The 20,142-nt window shown below is 41.9% G+C and overlaps 1 protein-coding gene across 1 annotated transcript in view; it reads right to left on the bottom strand.

Moving 5' to 3' along the window:
* Positions 1–7,556: 7,556 nt before the first annotated feature.
* The window catches only part of samd12 (sterile alpha motif domain containing 12), a 140,682-nt gene continuing 128,096 nt past the window's right edge, over positions 7,557–20,142 (bottom strand). The window contains exon 5 of the mRNA XM_042505969.1: positions 7,557–9,819. Within this exon, the coding sequence (XP_042361903.1) occupies positions 9,788–9,819 (32 nt within the window). The 3' untranslated portion in view covers positions 7,557–9,787. The remainder of the gene's footprint in view (positions 9,820–20,142) is intronic.

The raw sequence follows: 20,142 nt of genomic DNA, 5'->3' as shown, positions 1-20,142 counted from the left end.
AGTCATATTGACAGGATGTGTGAGAACAGGATGAAGTGGGAGACAGGGAGAGAGATGTAGGGGGAGGAGTGGGTGGGATATAGATGAAAGACAACAGAAGGACAAAAACAAAGAGATCAAAAACAAAAAGTTGAATAAAAGTAAAAAAAAATGAAAGCAGGAGAATAAAACGGGGAATATGAGAGGGGGGTTAAAGCAAAAAAAAAAAAAAACAAACTATTTTGACACAAACCACTGGTTGAAAACAACACGTAGGGAGAAATCAAACAAGATAAGAGACGGGGAGAGATAAGACACGGGGAGAGACAAGGGGAGCATAACAGAGTGTGAGAAAATAGAAACTTTTCTTTGTCAAAGTGGCAAAGCTTTAGCACTAAATGCGGTTTCTTGCTCCCTCTCTCTCACGACAATAAAACATGAAGGAAAACAGATGTGATAACCCTCGCTGCTCAATGTGATAAAGTGTCAAGCACCACACACACATACACACACACACACACACACACACACACACACACACTGACAAACACACCCGGTGTGTGGCCAGAGCCCCCTATCTGGGTACCAGTGCTCATCCTGACACTCCAAAGGGGCTCAGCGTGCGCACAGTCTAAGATGTTTAATTCATATGGCCGCCTGCTTGCTTGTGCTCAACATGAATGTGTGACGGAGGAGGATGGGAATGCAAAGCATTATGCACAAGGCTGAGGGTGATGCAGAGACACAAGAGAGGGAGGCTACATAAATAGAGAAGAGAGATAATGCCAATGAATGAAGGAGAAGAAAGTAATGTAGGAGTTTCCACAGCGACAAAGAAAAACAAGGTTAGAGAAATAGAGAACTGTGAGGCACCAAAATGATGCCGCTGAGTGAGAGAAATTAGATGAGGGAGCACGCGTTTGAGATGCAGCTCTCACACAGAATAAGCAATGGATGAAAGTAGAGCAGCAAAAGTGAAAGAGAGAAAAGAAGGACAAGTGGAGGGAAATTTCACAGACACACAAAATAAAGACAACAACAACAAAAAACAAAAAAACGGTGGAGATCTCATGCAGGCGGGCGGTAAAAGCCCAAAGTGCTGAGGGTGTGTGTTGCAGGTCTCAGGAGAGGCAGGCAGGGGACTGAGTGCTAGTGATTTTCTGTCATATCTCTCTTTCTTTTCATCCCTCACGCCTGTTATCCACCTCCTCCTCCTCCTCCTCATACCTCACCCCACCCTGCAACACGTGTAGAAAAAGTACTACAGCTTGTGTTCAGCATTTGTAGGCACATCAGTTTTATTGCAGGATTAATCCTGATACCTGGTATAATTAGTTTCTCAAAATTAAGATCATGTTTCTCAGGCAACCTGTTCTTTTCTGTCATAAAAAAGGACACTGAAGTCTATCTCCTTTGTTACTGAAAAAAAACTTTAACTCTGTGTATTTTTCCCAAAAAGCAAATGAGAAGATGTTCTCATTTCAAACTAAACTTTATATTTCTCAACAATGCTGTGGTGAATGTGTGGTTAGATCTGGCACAAAGACACTTTGTTCAGGTGCGGAAGAGATCACGTTTTAAGCTGGTGGCACATGAGCCGCGGGATGAGCAGGGACAGGTTGGTGAAAAACATCCGGGTTTAGAGGCTTAGATGCTTCTGGGAAAAGCTGCCAAGTGTGGGTGAAAAAACACCCGGGGTCGGAGCCACGATCACCGGTGGAAAAGCCGCAAAAGGATGCCAAAAAAAAAAGTAGTGTTGTAGCTTGGGCCAGGCGTCTGGCCTTGGAGTCACGCTATCCAGCATCCCCTCTGCCTAATGGTTATAAAAGTCTGCCTATAAATTAGGTCACTTTAGAAACACAGATTTAATACGTATGAAATGTGCAAATGTAACATATTTGTGGTTTGCAGAAATATATTGGCAACATTTCTTCAGTCTACTGGGCTGCTGATTCCCAGGTCTTTAAATACCGATGCTTTGTCGCGGCCCTCGTGTCTCATGGATGCACGGGGAACCCTTCAGTATTCGTTTGTGATGCACAGTTGAAACATGTTGGAACATGCAGTCAGTGTTGGGAAACAGTTAGGTTTGGACAACAAAAGTGCTTTGTTAGATTTAAAAGAAAGATCATGATCCAGCTGAAAATATCTGTTTGTTATGAAATGTAAATACAAGAGAGTGTCAGTGTGTGACGACCACAAATAAACATTAACGTTCTTTTAAAACAACTCTGACTTTTTGGTTTGATGCAGGACACAAACTGTGCCCAATCAGCACCCAAAGCAAGCCTGCATCGATGTCTGCCGGCCTCCGTCCTCTCTGTTTAGACACAACTGACAAACATTGTGGAAGCACTGGACTGACATTTTATCATTTATCTTGATCAGATCATTTCTGTCATATCTAATATGTATTGTTCATTATTTTCCTGCCTCATTAGCTTGCAGCTCGCAGAAAAAAATAGACCAGATGCCATCACTATGGCTACAGATTGTGAGTCCGCCGCAGAGGTCAGGGCTGTGGTGCGTTCAATGTGAATGGTCTGATTGTGCAACACAGGCGCATAAAGCAAGTAGCCGGCGCTCAATGGATAATCGGCGCACTTTGCAGCCGTTCGGCATCCAGTCTACACCGGTGTAATGCTTTCTACATACACTCTACTCCACCGTTACATTTTGCCTAAAGGAAAATCTGTCTCCCTCTTACTAAACTAAGCTGTTTGTTGCCATTTGAGCCTAAAAGGAGCAACTTGCAACAGCCCAAGTTTGATTATGGCCCTGGGACTTTTGTTTGCTTGTCATACCTCTCACTCTCTTTTTCTCTTCATTACTACTCAGTGAAATAAAGGGAAACTTTTTCCCATCTCTAAATGGTTCTTTACTGCAGTATCACTCAGCTATTTACCTCGCAGGAGCCATTAAAAATACAACCAAAGATATGATGCAGAACATAAACAAATAAAATCCAAACACAAAAATGAATGACAAGGCTGAGGTAAAGATAGTCAGATAACACAAATCCCTCAGCCAGTCAGGGACTGGTATTGTCTATAAGCGGGTAAAAGATGGTTACTGACATGAGTGTGCACATTCAGCTGCTTTGCCTACCAATGCTGCCTGATAAAGTGGAAAAAAAAACAATGACGCTTCAGCTTTGTAAATGACTGCGCTCACTTTGCATACTCACAGTCATTCCCGATTGTGGCCTACGGCGTGTCCTGCAGGCTCCAGAGGCTCGATGGCGGCTGCTGAAACTGCAACATCACACCTCTCCAACATCTGTCACATCTGTCAGGTAATCGTTTTTGCAAACTCAAGTCTACATCTGCTGCATGTGAGTAGATGTACACACACTCACACAGGCCTGCACAGTGAGAGCAGATACAGTGTTGTTGTTGGCCAAGAAAAACACACATTAAACATGAAGATTAATCTGTTTATTATATATACTCATCATGATATCAATATCATTATTAATATCCATCATTAGGCACCTTATACAGTATGTAGATAGATCGGGGAGTAGACTCAGTCTGCATGCCGGTTGGTTACAAAAACACTGGGAACTGAATCGAAACATGCTGTCAACACGGCAGAGAAAAAAAAAATCTGTTTAGATTGTATTTGAGGTGTCCTTACATGTTTGCTTCTACACATAACTAAAGTGAAACCCGTGACTGCTAATTTGTCAAGAGATATGCGTGTATAAATTGTCACTGTGTGTGTGTGTGTGAGTGTGTCTGGGTTTGTGTGCGTTTTGCGTGCGTGCCAGCATGTGTGAAAAGTTCTTGTGCAATAAACATTGTGTGAGGTTTAGTCTGGCGTTCCCTTGTGTAACAGTGCACTGTGTATCAGCGTCTATGAGTGCGTGCCAAGCCTCTTACAGGTACTGGGAGACTGAGCCAGTCCAGGCAAGTCCTCGGCGACACCTTGGCAAAGTTGCCAGATCTCGAGCTGGTTATACCTGGAAATCAGAGCCAGAAACACAGTGGAAAGTTCTCCTCATGCCTCTGGAGGAAAATCTATTTGCTCACTTTTCTCCACTGCGTGTCGGGAGCGAGCACACACTCTGGAGAGTAACAATAAAGAATCGATATTTTACCGCATACACCCAGCGTTAATACAGCGCTGCAGCCTGGATCACTAAAACACACTGCTACATTTGTTATGTAGTGTACTGCAAGCAAATTCAGGTTTTGACCCAAGGTTTATACTGTCTGCATGAAATTTGCAAAAATTATTTTCAAAGAAGCTCTGAGAGAATACATTTTGACACAAGCATTTTCAATAATGCTTAACAGCCACTCTGAAGTGCAGGATCGCAATTGAGTTAGAACACAGACACAGTACTTTCTCTACAGGGCCACAATCAAAAATATGATGAAATACAATGCAAGTGGTTGATATATTGTAAGATCACAAGGATTCAGCCTTGTGTTCTTTTTCCACCAGATTTTTGGGGATGCATGGACCTTGATTTTGTCAGGCTGTTGTGCACACATCTGAATGTTTCTTAAACATATCTGAGCTAAACATAGAGTTTAACATGGAGAAAGTTTGACTTTTTTTTTCTTGCCATAACTTAGACAAGAAGATAATTATTCCAATAATAATAATAATAATAATGATAATTCCATAATTCCAATCTTATGTCTGTCTGCTATAATGAAGCTACAGTGAGCAGCCGGTTTGCTTAGCTTACCAGTAAGGCTGGAAACAGGGGAACTACTTGCCTGGCTCGGTCTAAGGTATCCATGATACATATAGGTATTTCACATATATTCATGGACCAAATTTCAAAACCTTTTCAAGGACCCAAGATAAAATTTCCATGAGTGTTCACAATGTATAACAAACATTGCTCCATCTCAGACATGCAATTCAGTTTAAAAGTAGTAGTTGGCTGTAGCAAAGGTATGGAAGCTGTAGTTTTCATGATCCTACGTGTTAAATTCTGCTGTAAAGATATTAATTTTCTCTTATTCAAACAGTCAAACTCTATTTAAACAGAATACCTAGCTGGCTTACATGGGAGAAAATAAAAAAAACATTCGTCATGGTAAAACAAAACGTTGTCACACATCAATGCATTTTAGGGAAACATTATGTCGCCAGCCACAGAAAATAAATTTGCTGTTATGTTACATGGAGTTAATCCATGGAAGATTACTGCAATAATTAATTTCATCATACACAACAAAATTGACTTTTCCAAAACTTTTGAGGATTTTACCAATTCCATGACTTTCCCTGGGAAATTCAGTGACTTAATTTCTATGACTGTGGTAACCATGACTACTTCAGTTTATGTACAGACTAAAAGCTTTAGAGCTGCTGGTTGTTGGATTTTGTTGCTTTTGGATGGAGGGCTTTTCACATTTTTCGGTTTTGTACCTTCTTGTTTCCTCCGTCCTTCTGCCTGAGACCGCAAACCGTTCTCAGTGCGTCATCTTAAACATGTCTCAATTCCTAAAATGAATCTTGGGGAGAATGTAGGCGTACCGGAGGAGAAGTGAGCAAGGATGCACAGCTGTATCCTTCGCAGCTTTACATTTAATGATCAAAAATTAAGTCTGTTATTCATCCTGTCATCTGACGGTTTTCCAGATGGCCTCCAACATTTTTCGAAGTTTATTTTTTAATATCGGGAAAACATTTAATGCCATCGTCAATTTGAGGTAGTGTACTGATGACCGATGACAGTGATATTTCGATGTTTTTTAAGTTGTGTTGCTAAGCAACCAAAATCCAACAATTTCCAAACGTCTAACGTTAACATCATCTTGACGTAGAATATTTAGTCATAAGGTACAGAGAACAAAACCCAATGTCTTCCAACCGTCATGATCTTAATGTCTGCACAACATGAAATTCTCATGTCATGATCAAGAAACATTAAAAAATTGTCAACCAAATGTTCATTCCAACCAAAGTTTAAATCTGCACAATATGAGATTTAAATTTGAACTTTTACGCGGTTATTGTCAGAAATATAAGAGCCAAACAAAAGCACGTCGTATGAAAAAACGGAACTGCAAAAGTCACAACGGCAGGCGGCTTTGCTGCATTTGTAAAGCGGGCCCTTTCCTCCTGTTTCCAGTCTTTATGCTAAGTTAAATGAATGGGCGGCTGGTGGTATCTTCATAGGACACAGAAACGAGTGTTTTGTCACACTTCTCATCCTACATAATAAGTATATTTCCCAAAACTGATCCTTTAATGCCAATGAGAGGTCACATAGAATTTTTGAACATTTTCATCAAGTTAAATTCATTGTATCGATGAAAATAGTTGTTTTAAAGTGGAGTGAACTCCTGCAGAGTCGTTTGCATACGTTAAGCCAGATCTCATACTCACCCTTCTTTTACAACTGCAAACCATTCCTCCCAGTTCACACACTGACAGTGGAGAAACTCCAAACTCAACGGAAGTTTCAGCCCTCCGCTTCCTCCTGTGGCCTTGACAGACACGGACACGACATGTCCACCCGACCATGAAATAGCCACTTGTGTTTTAGCCCGAACAACTCCATTCCTATGTGACTGTCAGCACACACACACACACATGCACGCACACACACACACACACACACACACACACACACACACACACACGCACGCACACACACACGCTCCTTGAGGCTTTTGTAGTCCAGGAGGACCGACTGTATGTCCTGAAGAACTGATCGATACTATTCAATCTGCTCACGGGTCTTTGCCGCATTAGGCTACTGCTGCTATCCAAACAATGAATGGGTGGACACAGAGGGGCCCGTGTACAAATGGAATCCCATTAAAACGCCATGGCTCTCGGGGGCCGACGCTGACCCCCCCCCCTGCTCAAACTCAAAGCAGCAGCTATTTTATGCACCTCTGATTGACAGCTCCCATCCAGGAAGGGAAAGATGTTGTTGCATGACAACAGCTCATGCTACACCGGTGCGGATGCAAGCTTTTTGATAAATATCACTCGACTGAAACCTGCATCGGATACTGAGAGGTCATTATAACAGCTACGGGGTTTCACAACGTATTTACACTCATAGACAGCGAAGATGATCCGAGTACAGCTGTTTTGTTTGGTGACAGACACATGTGCTTTTAAGTGCGGTTAAAATACCTATAATATCAACAGTGAGTGGCCATTATTCACATTGACAGCAGAGATTTTGAGTTTCTCAACAGGGATAAATAGAATACAGTGTCTCTTCCTAATAGACTGACAGACGACATTTCCATGATGAGCTTTGCGCACAGCACGTCTCCTTTCTACACTATTTTCAATACATCTCATCTAAAAATAGTTTCAAGCTGCGAGATGGAAAGCAGACAAAGCAATAAAAGAGTCGGCGATACAGAAGGGGAGGAAATGAAAAAGCCTCTTCTTTTGTTATCTGTGATGTCTTTTCTTCTTTTTCTCTCCTCATTAGCAGTAAAAAGTTTAGAGTCGAAGCATCTCTTGGTTCAAGAAGCCCTTTTGCTGTGCCTGTTCCTTTTTTTTTCTTACAGCCACTCCCTTTTTTTCCCCGGTTTACCTACTAGCACAGTGCTTTTAGGGACACCGAGGGATTTCCTTCTCGCAGTTCATCCCTTTTTTCCCTCCAGGTTCTGCTTCATCTCCTTCAGATTGCTTTTCACAACAATGTCGTTCATTTCGGTGGGAGCCAACTTAACTGTACCTAATGTGATGCCAGGTTCAGTGTTTATTCCTCTGCTAACTGTGGGTTGTTTGCACAGAAAAGTTCTCTCAGGCTTACCGTCTACCCCGAGAGAGTGATCCACAATATGGAGAGGGCAAAAAGTGAAGGAGAAATATGGATACTTCACCAGGCGTTGTTGAACACCATTTACAGCATCTATGCACAGAATGAGAGCCCAAAAAACACACAAATGGTGGTATAAAATGTGTCACCCCGTTGCGGCCGTGGGAATAGTCTGTGAGGAGATAAAATGGAAGAAAAAGGAACGAGAGGTGTGTAGCAGTGGTCTTGTGGACAGTTATATCTTGCAACCACTGAAAGTTTCAGCCCGCCGCCAGAATAAAATGTTGGTATTGTGTGTTTTTGCAAAACACAGATATGTTACATTTGTACGTTTTCTTATGTATGACATTCAGATTACGTGTTTATGAGCTGATTTTTTCTCAAGGAGGAGGAGGGGGTGGTGGTGGTTGGTGTGACACCTTAGCGAGACGCCTGCCAAACAGCAGAGAGCAGCAGAAAATTGTTCGAGATCATCTAAGTGTTTTTAATGTTAGCTCAGGACATGTCCAGTTGTCTTTTTACTGACAAAAAAGGGTATTTTTAGCAAGATGTTGGGACATTTGCAACCGTGACAAACTGATTATTTTTTTAAGGGCAATTTTTGGAAATGTCCAGGCATGTTTGTAGCCACAAAATCATGTGCCTTATAACAACCGCCCAGGACATGTCAAGTCATGTTTGAGCGACAAAATTGGGTGTTTTTTGACAACATTTCGGGACATGTCCAGACATCTTGAAGCAACAAAATTATATGGCTTATAAGAAAAGTCCAGGACATGTCCAGCCGTGTTTGAGCATAAAACAACAGATAGGGAAGTATCAAGCCATTTTTGTAGCAACAAAACTGCATGTTTTTGGAACATGTCCAATTGTATTTGAGCAACAAATACGGGTATTTTTTAATGACAGTGTGGGACATGTCCAGCAGTGCTGAAGTAATAAATGTGGGTGTTTTTTAATGCCAATTTGAGACATGTCCAGCCATTTTTAAAAAAATAAACAACAGATGGGGACATCATGCATATTTTTAGTGACAAAACATGCTTTTTAACGACAATTTAGGGATTGTCCATGTGTTTGTAGTGACAAAACCGTGGTTTTTAATGACAGTTCCGGACACATCTAGCCATGTTTGTTGTAACAGAAAAGGGTATTTTAAGCCGAAGTTTTGCTCGCCCTAACTAAGTGATTTTTGTGTCTACACCTAATGTACAGAAAAGTAAAATTTCATAATACTGGCTACATACAACATGTACAAATGTCATATATTCGTGGCTTACAGAAAACTAAAACGTTTGCCAATGTTTATTCTGGTAACTGGGCTGAAAGTCCTTAGTATGGCAGAGCCAGGCTCAGATGTGCACCATAAAAGTACTCATGGGAGATAATTTACATTTAGATGCAATGATGGAGGAGCTAACATGCCACAAACAGACCAACAGACTCTGTTTGAGTCTGAATGATGAAGAGGATTATAAGTGTCACTCTTTACTATGACGGTAAGGTAGGTTTTTCCTTAAAAGCAAATCGGCACACACAAATGAAATGCAATGGTGCAAAGCTTATTTTTCTGTTTAAATGCTTTTGGGAAACCCAGCCAAAGCAAGTGTTGAATTCTGGGAAGATTAATTGTTGGAAGGGCTTGGCTGTCAGCGTGGATCTTGAGGGAGAGGGAGTGAAGTGATTCTGAGAGGAGTGGAGGAGTTGTAGCGTGAGAGGTCTGGTGGAGGTTTGGCTGCAAAGGTCAGGAGCAACTGGAGATGTGACGCCTGTAATGGAAACTGTGGGTCAGATTCCAGGAAGCTTTGAGAAAATTGTTTGGACTGTGAGAAAACAGCAAGTCAGAACTCGTGGGAGCTTCTCAGGAGTGGCTGGGAAGGAGGCATGAGTTTTTTCCAGATCCGACGAGGACGGAGACCAAAGGTGCGAGACGGAGAGCTGAGATTGTTCCACGAAGAAGTCTGGGGATCACATAATTGGGGTGGATGTTGGCAAGGCGATGGGCGTCTGCGTCCTTTTGTGACTGGATCGTCCTCCTCCGTCGGGCTATGGTGAAGACGGAGTGCACTCCAGAGAGGCTGCAGAAGAAAAGAAAACAAAAAATTAATGAGAGAAAATAACAGAAAAGTGGGTTGGGGGTGTGAAACGGCACAAAAAAGAGCTCCTGTTAGAAAGAAGAGATTGAGAAAAATCAGAAATGGCAAGAAAGAGAAAAATAAGACGAAAACAGACAAGCAAAAAAAAGAAACAATGACGACCATCACAGGAAGAGCAGGGAGGGCGGGGGTTGCAAAACCGAACCGCGCGGAGTGACGTAGATGAGAGGAAATTAAGAAGTTGAGATCAAACAGGAAAAGAAAGAGAAAGGGCCGAGATAACAAGCATGGGCACAGTGAGGCATAAAAATGGATCAGGGGGATGGAATTAGAAAAATAGAAGAGAGAGGAGAGAGATAAGAGAGACAGGATAAAAGAGAGAAAGAGAGAGAGAGAGCGAGAGAGATGGAGGGGAGGACGAATAAAAAGAGAGGAGACATAATTATAAAATGGCACGAGAAAATCAATGCAGGGAGCATCATTGTGCTTGCAGCCGCCGTACAAAGGGAGGTGGAGAGCAGCGGTGTGTCCATCAAACGCATACACACCAGCACATGTCAGTGTCTCTCTCTCTCTCACACACACACTGACACACACACACACACACACACACACAGAAGCATTTCAAATGCAGAGTGAAGACAAGGAGGATGAGTCAGGCAGATGAAGCGGAGAGAGACAAGTGACATTTAGAGCTCAGTCGGAGCATGTGATGACAAGGCACAAAGATACATGCCAGCCCCAACTCTGACAACAGCTTGTGTGTGTGTGTTTGTGTGCATGTGTGTGTGTGTGTGTGTGTGTGGATTCAGAGCTTGGTGCAAGAAAACTTATTTGTGATTTTATATATATAATTCTTTTCAACTGCGGGAGGTGAAACTGAGGCCAGAGAGCCAACACAAAAGCTGAGAATTCACGTCAACTTTTTTGAAATCGAAGTTTAAGAAAAAGTTGGATTTTTGATTTGAATTTTTGATGAGTGAAGCGTCAACCTACAGAGAAACATCGTCCCTGGGGCACTTTACTACAAACAGCAGATGTCAGATGTCATGACCCCAGTTTGGAGAAGCAGCCTGGAGTCAGACACGAAACATGTGCTGCTGTGGAGAAGTCAGAAACAAGATGCATATTAGCCACCTAAAACAAAAGTACCACCCAAAGAAAATCAATATCAGTTAAAGTGTATGCTCTACTGAGAGTTTATGCACTGCTTTAACTTTCCATCAGACAGCCGGCTCTGATGGGGAAGCAGTTAACAGCCTCACTTTCCCAACTCTGCTCTTGTCAAAGTCACCAGACTACACTGACCAAAAAACAGAAATTTTACCCCACTGACCACTGGAGCTGCTGGTCTACCGCTGCTTTGATCACTTAGTTTGTTTGTGCTATTGTGCTAAACATTTTAAATGCCAAAGTCACACAATAACTGCATGTTTTTCTCAGTGGAGTCTGGCTTTGAACAGAGCGATATAACTGCTTCATTTTCCGGTCGGAAAGGTAAAGCAGTTAAAACAATCTCATGACAGCTGATATTGTCTTGAATGATGTGCAATTAATAAGTGTGATCTGGTACTGCTTGTGTAGCAAATCACACTGCTGTTTTAGTTTGTTTTACTATGACTTTGAAGACATTCATGGGTGCAGAATGTCCAAAATAAATGTCCCCGCAGGGACAATTAATCGTATATCGTAATGCAACGCTTTTTATTTTAGAGGGCTGGAAAACATATTGTTGCTGCCCCCGCCTACAGCAGTACATCGCTTTGCCCCAATGTCAGACAGCTTCAGGCTGCTTCTCTAAACTGGAGGCGTGTCAACGAACATCTACTGTATGTAATACACTGACTATGGATAAGTACCTCATCAGTTAAAGTGTATGCTCTACTGAGAGTTTATGCACTGCTTTAACTTTCCATCAGACAGCCGGCTCTGATGGGGAAGCAGTTAACAGCCTCACTTTCCCAACTCTGCTCTTGTCAAAGCCACCAGACTACACTGACCAAAAAACAGAAATTTTACCCCACTGACCACTGGAGCTGCTGGTCTACCGCTGCTTTGATCACTTAGTTTGTTTGTGCTATTGTGCTAAACATTTTAAATGCCAAAGTCACACAATAACTGCATGTTTTTCTCAGTGGAGTCTGGCTTTGAACAGAGCGATATAACTGCTTCATTTTCCGGTCGGAAAGGTAAAGCAGTTAAAACAATCTCATGACAGCTGATATTGTCTTGAATGATGTGCAATTAATAAGTGTGATCTGGTACTGCTTGTGTAGCAAATCACACTGCTGTTTTAGTTTGTTTTACTATGACTTTGAAGACATTCATGGGTGCAGAATGTCCAAAATAAATGTCCCCGCAGGGACAATTAATCGTATATCGTAATGCAACGCTTTTTATTTAGAGGGCTGGAAAACATATTGTTGCTGCCCCCGCCTACAGCAGTACATCGCTTTGCCCCAATGTCAGACAGCTTCAGGCTGCTTCTCTAAACTGGAGGCGTGTCAACGAACATCTACTGTATGTAATACACTGACTATGGATAAGTACCTCCCATACCAACCATACAGCTTCAACAAATCTAAATGAAACTTGTAATGTAGCAAAGTAAAAAACATCTACACATCTACAAGTACAAAGTAGCATCAATGGGAATGCTACAAGTACCTCAAAATAGGACAAAAGTACAGCACCTTGGCTATTATTGCACAGACACACACACACACAAAATGGCCCCAGTCCCAGCTCAATGCAGGATCAATGTGGGCCAAACCAGTATGTGTGTGTGTGTGTGTGTGTGTGTGTGTGTGTGTGTGTGTGTGTGTGTGTGTGTGTGTAGTGGGTAGAAGGGGGTGGAGCAGTTAGAGGGGCAAGTGGACAAAGTCTACATTCCCTTAGAAATGGCCTTGGTCTTCACACACACACACACACACACACACACACACACACACACACACACACACACACGCATACACACTCTCTCACTCCTTGTTAACTGTATTAGTGCCAGGGCTTATCAGTGCAGCGGGACCACACACCACAAAAGGCTGAAATTCATTACAGTCGTAGGAGGGCCTTGACAAGCTGTCAGCATGTTCGAAAGATTCTTCAAATCCCCCTCCCCTCTGTCTCCGGAGAGTGGTGAGAATACTCAGAGCTTAGCTATCTGCTTCCTCACACACACACACACACACACACACACACACACACACACACACACACACACACACACACACAAAGACACATAATACATATGCTCTGCACCTTAATATAAAGGACAGTTTGCTGTTATGGCTGTGGTTACCTCGACAGGAAAACATTTTGGGATGATCAAAGCGATTATTGTTGCCATAAAACCGTGCAAAACAATAAAATCCTTTCACAACCTTTATGCGAACCTATTTTCCAATCTGGTTAAGCAGTTAAAAAGCAGTGTAAAAAAAAAAAAGGAGAGCCATCATCCTTCAGACAGCGCTGTTTCAGTCTTCAAGGACAGAAAAGGGCAAATTATTCTGGAAAATCTTTAACATAATTACTATAATCTGCCAAACCTAAATTAAACAGTCCGGCATGTGAATGCCTCTCTGACATGAGTGTGGAGTGTGTGTGTGTTCCCGTGTCTGACAGAGAATTACAATTTCGGCATGTTTCTGTGGTGTGTAATTGCACGTGTGTGTGTGAATGAAAGGCAGAGAACACTCGGTTTGTCTCCAGTTATTAAACTAACCAATTACAAGCCCCGCTCATCACATTTACGTCCCAAACAAAGGGAGAGTTGATCTATTATTAATGTACTTCTTCCGCAGTGTAATTCACACACAGATTCCGTCTCATACCCATACGTTCACACATGAGTGCTTGCACGCACATTGTACACACACACACACACACACACACACACACAAATAGTGCTCCCGGAGCCTGTGGTGGCTCAGTCTCCTGTGCCACCGGTACAAATGATGAATGTGAATTGCCAGTATTAACAGATGAGCAGCTTTTCAGAGACAGGTAGTGTGGATCATCAAAATCTCTCCTGCCATGCTTCACTCCTTTCTTCATCTCTCTTTCTCCCCCTTCTCTCTTTCCATGCATTTGTAATCAGACCTGTCTTGCTTGTTTAATCAGAGCACACCTCAGTGTGCAGCCGCATCTGCCACCTCTCTGCTGTGCGCCACATCTCGGAGTGAAAACGCGGACGAAGACATATTTGCACTGATTCTGTCGATCCAGCTTTGAACTGTTCTGTAGGCTTTACCTGCCACTGTATCTCTGACAGGTTGCTGGAAGCGGTAAAGGAATACTCCATCCACCAAATTATCATTTGTATATCAGTTACTCAGCCCGTGTTAAGTTTGTTTTTCTCCACAGTGAATGAAGAATCCAGTGAAAATATTTGATGAATTGAAGTCATAAGGGATCTGCTTTTAACAACAAAACTGCATCAAAACTTCCTTTAACAAAAGAAGAGTTTAGACATGCAACACATTCAACATTAACACGTTTTAAATGAACAAGCGAACAGCGCTCTGTGACGCAGTGGTGGCGGGCCTTCAGAATAGTGCAGACTGAGTGGAGTTTATCTTCATGTATGTGCATTGTGTAAGTTACTAAAATAAAACATTAATGACATTAACGCTGGCAAAACCTCCACTAACTGAATCTATGCTCTACTTTATTGTGGTGGCTGGAGCAAACATCTAATACGCCTACTTGGCAAAAAATACCTCCACTAATAGCTACTGTGCTCACACCAAAGATGATACGAATTGTTGTGTCATGCTACTCGTTCTTATATGAAAGGTGGAGTTTTTTTAAAAGCATTTTGCAACTAGTAAAAATACGTCCTAAGCAGCAGTGCTAGCCGTTGCAGGTTTGTAGCTAACTGCCTGGCCTTAGCTAACAGCTAACTTGGTTTGCAGTATTGCACAACTGATAGCTGGATGTAAACAAGGAAGCTCCCTGCCCTGAGTGTGGATGGACACAAAGACGTGAATATCACATCCATCGGTCATGTCCATCTGGTTACCCGCTGTGAGTTTGCATCTATTTGCGTCTTTGCATTGGCTTTTTATGTATTCTCGCTGTATGAATTGCTTGCATTGCATTCAGTGTGAACACACTTTAAGTGTATTTCACCAGCGTTTGTGACCGGGAGTTGCCACCACTTGAGTGATTTTTTCAGGGACGGCCCATTGTGAACAGACGTGTTTGAACGGACACTGCACGAAGAAAATAAAGGTTTGTGCAAAACACAAGGTAATGAGGTGGTACAGTATTGTGAGATGGGCGAACATGTTATTGGGTTTGGTATTTTCTTAGGATTTGTTGATAATAAAGAAATCTAGCTTGAACTGGAAACCTTCATGAATTAAAGGAACAAACGCTTTGGGGAAACAGTGGAAGATGAAAACAGAGAACGGTCAAGACATCCAGATCCTGATTAGTTCTCAGACTGGGATGTGGCTGCACAATAATCCTTCTTGTTTGTGAGGTAGCAAGTCGTCGTTTTTGTGGGAAGTGATACTCTGTTAAGAACGGAGTCTGTCAGCTCGAGATGCCAGAAGCAAAGTTCACACACTGAAAAAATCTGACAAGCCTCACTGCCATTAATCACCACCACCAAGTCAAAAATGTTCAAAACAGATGATCAGAGCAAAAACCAACTCGAGCAACTGTCCGTCTTTAGAGCAGCTCCCAGTTCCCAAACTTTTTGGCTTGTGACCCTTTAAGATGTAGCACAAGACCACTCATCACAGGTTACGACCTCAGTGAGCTGAGTTGTGAACAGTTCAAAGAAAGATTGATTTTTCCTTCTCAGATTGTTTCATTTGAAGGATTTTCAAAGGCCTGAAGAAGTAAAAGCTTTCACAAGAGAAAACTCTAGAAAATAAATGTAACCTAATGATTGATTCCACTTGACATATTTAATATATCTGAGTCTTAGTTGTGTTAATTGAGACAAGGACACGCAACAAGAATGCTAGTTTTTATGGTACCTTATGTCCTTAAAAATCTTCTTTTTTACTACGGATGTTTTTGGACCACATTCTCACAATTCTCATAGTTGTAAGAGCCTCCCTTTTTATTGTGTCTGCACGGCACAACCACAGTTTTTTAAAACATTGATTTGAGGGATGTTTTTGGAAGTACACATGCTACGGACAAAATTTCAAAACTTTACCATGACTTTTCATGGATCCAAAATATTTTTCTTTCTTGCCTCACTTGCCTGGCGTTCAAACATATGAGATTTAAACTCTCTTTAAACACAATTTCAGTATTTTACAGTTTCTGGCTATGATACTAAGTGTCATTTTGATGATTTTTTAAAATAACATTAAAATAATAATAATAAAAAAAACACCCCAAATTTTTGTTTCCAATAGAAATTGCAGAAAGAAATGTTAAAAGGAAAAAGCTACATGCTTTCTCAGCCTGTTTTATTAAAAATAACAGATGAATGAGAGCGATTGAAAAAGGAGTGATAGCACATAGAAAGCTACCAGTGCTGCAATGTTATCATGGATTTACCAACATGTACCTTTAAAACATCACTATGAGAAACAGTCCATGCAAACAGGCATAACAGCCAGATTTCGGGGATCTGGCTCACAGACTTCATAGGGATACTGGGCTGGATTGAGAGACTCAATGGCAGCCAATCTGAGGAGTATTTAGCATAAACAGCAACATTAGAAACAGCAATAAAGGCAAAAATTACAACACAACTACAGTTTATGACATACATGACACCAGTGACCTATAGCACACAATCTCACTGGTAAATGATCTTCCTGGTTGCTGGAGGTTAACTTGCATAAAAGCCTGGCCAGTCATCACATGTTCTAGTGTGGTTTAGTTAGTTTTCTTTAGGAGCACAGTAAGGCTGTGGTTTGGACTATAATAACTAACCAAGACAGCAAATTGAAGAAAGCCACGAGGTTGACTCTTTGCAGCTATGGATAGGATGCTTGTCATTTATTCATACATAGATTTATGTAAAGTCTATTGTCCGTCTGAGTCAAAGGCGTCCAGCAGAAGGTACACTTGTTGAAACTGAGGGGTCATTGAATCCAGTCACATTATATCTGCCACAAGCTTAGATAATTAATCTAAGTTAAAGTTCAGAAAACCTAGGAAGGTCCGCTGAAACATGTAAACATACACGGGTGCATGCATGCCAATATATATTTATTAATGTGGAGTTCTGAGCCTCTGTGGTGTTCAGATAAGGTTTAGAGAGCCTCGTCTCCCAGCGTGTGTTCAAAATAGGTCATCTTATTCTGCGACTTGGAGCGAGCACGCCTGCTTCTTTTCCTGCCCTGATTTCAACAACATAAACAACAAGTTTTCCCCCTCTCCCTCTCTCCATCTATCTCTTTAAAGCAGCGCTCCTCATCAGTGTAACCCAGTGAGGTTAAGTAAATAAGTCTATTTTATGCAGAGCAAGAGACAGAGGAATGCTGGTTCTCAAAGTGCTTGTATTTTGGTATTCTAGTTGTGCGTCAAGTTGGATTTGTTTGCTACTGTGCCTCTTCCAGTGCCACCTGCCAACACATACACTGACACACACACACTCACGCACACACACACACAGACCCTTGCCTCCATGCTTCAGCTTCCTTTAGTTGCTCAGCAGGGGACTGTCAAACTGAGCTCAGTACCATTTCTTTACTGCGCTGCTCTATCATGCAGGATATCTCTCCTGACACAGAGCTGTCATGGCCTTCAGGGCTTGAAGATGGCGATGCAAAGGAGCAAAAAGTGGAACAGTAAAAACAAGCCCCTCATTTACTTCGGAGCATGTATGCTGATGTCTGCATGTAGCTATATTTGTACGCACGTCTACGTGGGTGAAAGCGTGGCTGTGCGTGTAGATTTGCTTTTAGATGATTCATGGTGTGAAACAGGAAAAGCCAATACCCCAGTTTTACTGTGCTGACATTACTGGTGCCATTAGCCCAAGGCTTTAGCAACGTCTTAAGAGGTTGCTGGCTTTAAAACGTGACTGAGGTCAGCATATTTCACCATGATACATTACAAGGAATAGCTTTTACACTACCTGTCATATTTTAGCTCTTAAAAGTGTTTCCGCCAAGCGAATAGCAATAACTGACATCTAAAAATGGAAAGAATAGCTCAACATTTTGATAATTATGTTTATTTGCTTTCTTGCTGAGAGGTTAGATGATTGAGATCACATCTAATCACATCTAACCTCACCACATCTAATTGGGTAGTCGAGGCTCATCAATACATAAAGGCTAATGAATCATGTTTTCTACCAGAAAATGGTCGCATGACGCGGGCGTGAACAGAGAAGGACACGTCATGGCTTATAACGCCCAATCAGAAAGCAAACAGGGATGGTCGCATCAGCATTTCCAGCATGTTTCTGTTCATCCACTGTAAAATGCAGCGCCTGAGTTTTTAAAACAAAACAGGGACAGCAGTGTTCCAAACTCCTCCGTTTTAGGGCTGATAAAACGCCGGATTAGTGAGGATGTCAGGCTGAAATGTAGCAATATTGATGTGTCTTAAATTGAAAACAGAGTAATGTGGATGTAGCCAAAGCGTGCAAATGTCGTGTACAGTTGTGAGTGAACACTCACGTTTATTAGTTACAAACGGATCAGTTCAGTGTTCATGAATGTGCTATTTTAAAGCGGTCATGCACAACACTGAAAACGATGGACATTTTTTGCAATTTTCAGGTTTTTCATAGACCAATGGATAATATATTAAGAATGTAATCAGCTGATTAGTAAAAAAATAATCTTTAGTTGCAGCCCTAGATATACAATACAACACAACCTATATCATGATGGAAGATTTCATCCATATTGCCTTCCCCTAAGCTACGCTTTTAAGGTCTGGTTTATTTTTGGTTTCTCAGGTGTATTACACATAGAGGAGAGGAGCGAGAAAGGGAGAGGGGGACTGAGGTAAGAGAGACGAGAGACAGCGAGCTAAAGACGTGTGCACACGGCGAGTATCAGAACTATGAACTGCCCCCAGCTCTCAGGTTGCTGCTGACACTGATAAATACCTGAGGAATGGGACACAATCGAGAGCTCGGCTACGTCGTCATTAACCTTGTGAAACCTCAGCCAGCGCCGGTGATTAACGACATCCCATTATGTGCTATTAAACAGCAGCAGAGGAGGTTCTCCACTCCCATACCAAAACAGCACAAGGAACTATGACTTCTTAGAGAAACTTTCCCTCGGCCCGACAACATTCTCCCAAAGGGGCCCGAGTATGAAAAAAAATCCATAACATTATAACATCCACTAAGAAAGATTTGTTTGAAAGTTGCAGAATGACCCACTGTGGCCTAATATCCTCTGACTGCTGCTTCTTTGCGTGCCACTTACATGTTTCCCCTCCCTGTCTTGTTCAAAAGTCTGTTATTGTTTATTACAATAGAACTCGGTGGAGTCCCCACAGAGGGCTCAGTGATAAGCAAAATACTCCGACACAGAAAAGAAGGTTTTTACCATATGAAAGGCAGGGGAGAAAAGAAAGAGAAAAACGAAGAGGGGAACGGGAAACGGATAAAGCGAGAAAAGATAGAGGTGCTGGGAGTGGAGGATGAGTGTGTGTGAGCGAGAGAGAAAGAGAGGCTGGGGCGGCGGGAGGGGAAGATAAAGGCAGAGCTGTATTCCCTGATGTGGCTTCTGTGTGTTGGCTCTTTGCAGCTCCTGCTCCAAGGATTACTGCATTTACACTTCAGCTTAAAAATAGCCCCCGTGATAATTTATTTAGCTGGAGCACGCCATCCGGCATTGTGTTCCCAGAGAATAGTTTTTTTTTTTCTCTCCTGTCTTAGTCTCTATGAGACTCTTCCAGTCTCTCACTTATTATTTTAACCGAGATATTCTCCCCCTCTCCGTATCTCTTTCTCTTAATCTCCCACTCCCTAAGAAACTCGCCTCCTCACTAAAAATCAGAAATAAACAAGCGGCTCTGTTTACCTGCACAAACCTGGCTGCTGGATATATTCCTGCTCTTAATCTCATTTGTGCTGCTAAATTGGTTACGTGAACCTCTGATATCCTTTGACTCAGTGTTGTGAATTAATCTCTTATCAAAAAAGCAAAAAAAAATACTTCTTCCTTTTATAATCTGTTGTAATTTTGCTGATATTTTCTTGGCTGTGTACAGATGTGGGCGCTTAAGTTTGCACCGACAGTAAACGAACAGCAAGATGTTGACATGTAATAGTAATCTTCTTATTAGGATAAACCAGTCTTCTTAATCTGGGGCCAGATGTATTAAACTATGTGTACATTCACAAGTCTA

Source organism: Plectropomus leopardus, chromosome 18, assembly GCF_008729295.1.
Source record: "Plectropomus leopardus isolate mb chromosome 18, YSFRI_Pleo_2.0, whole genome shotgun sequence".
NCBI classification, from domain to species: Eukaryota; Metazoa; Chordata; class Actinopteri; order Perciformes; family Serranidae; genus Plectropomus; species Plectropomus leopardus.
This window is presented reverse-complemented; position numbering and strand designations above follow the sequence as displayed.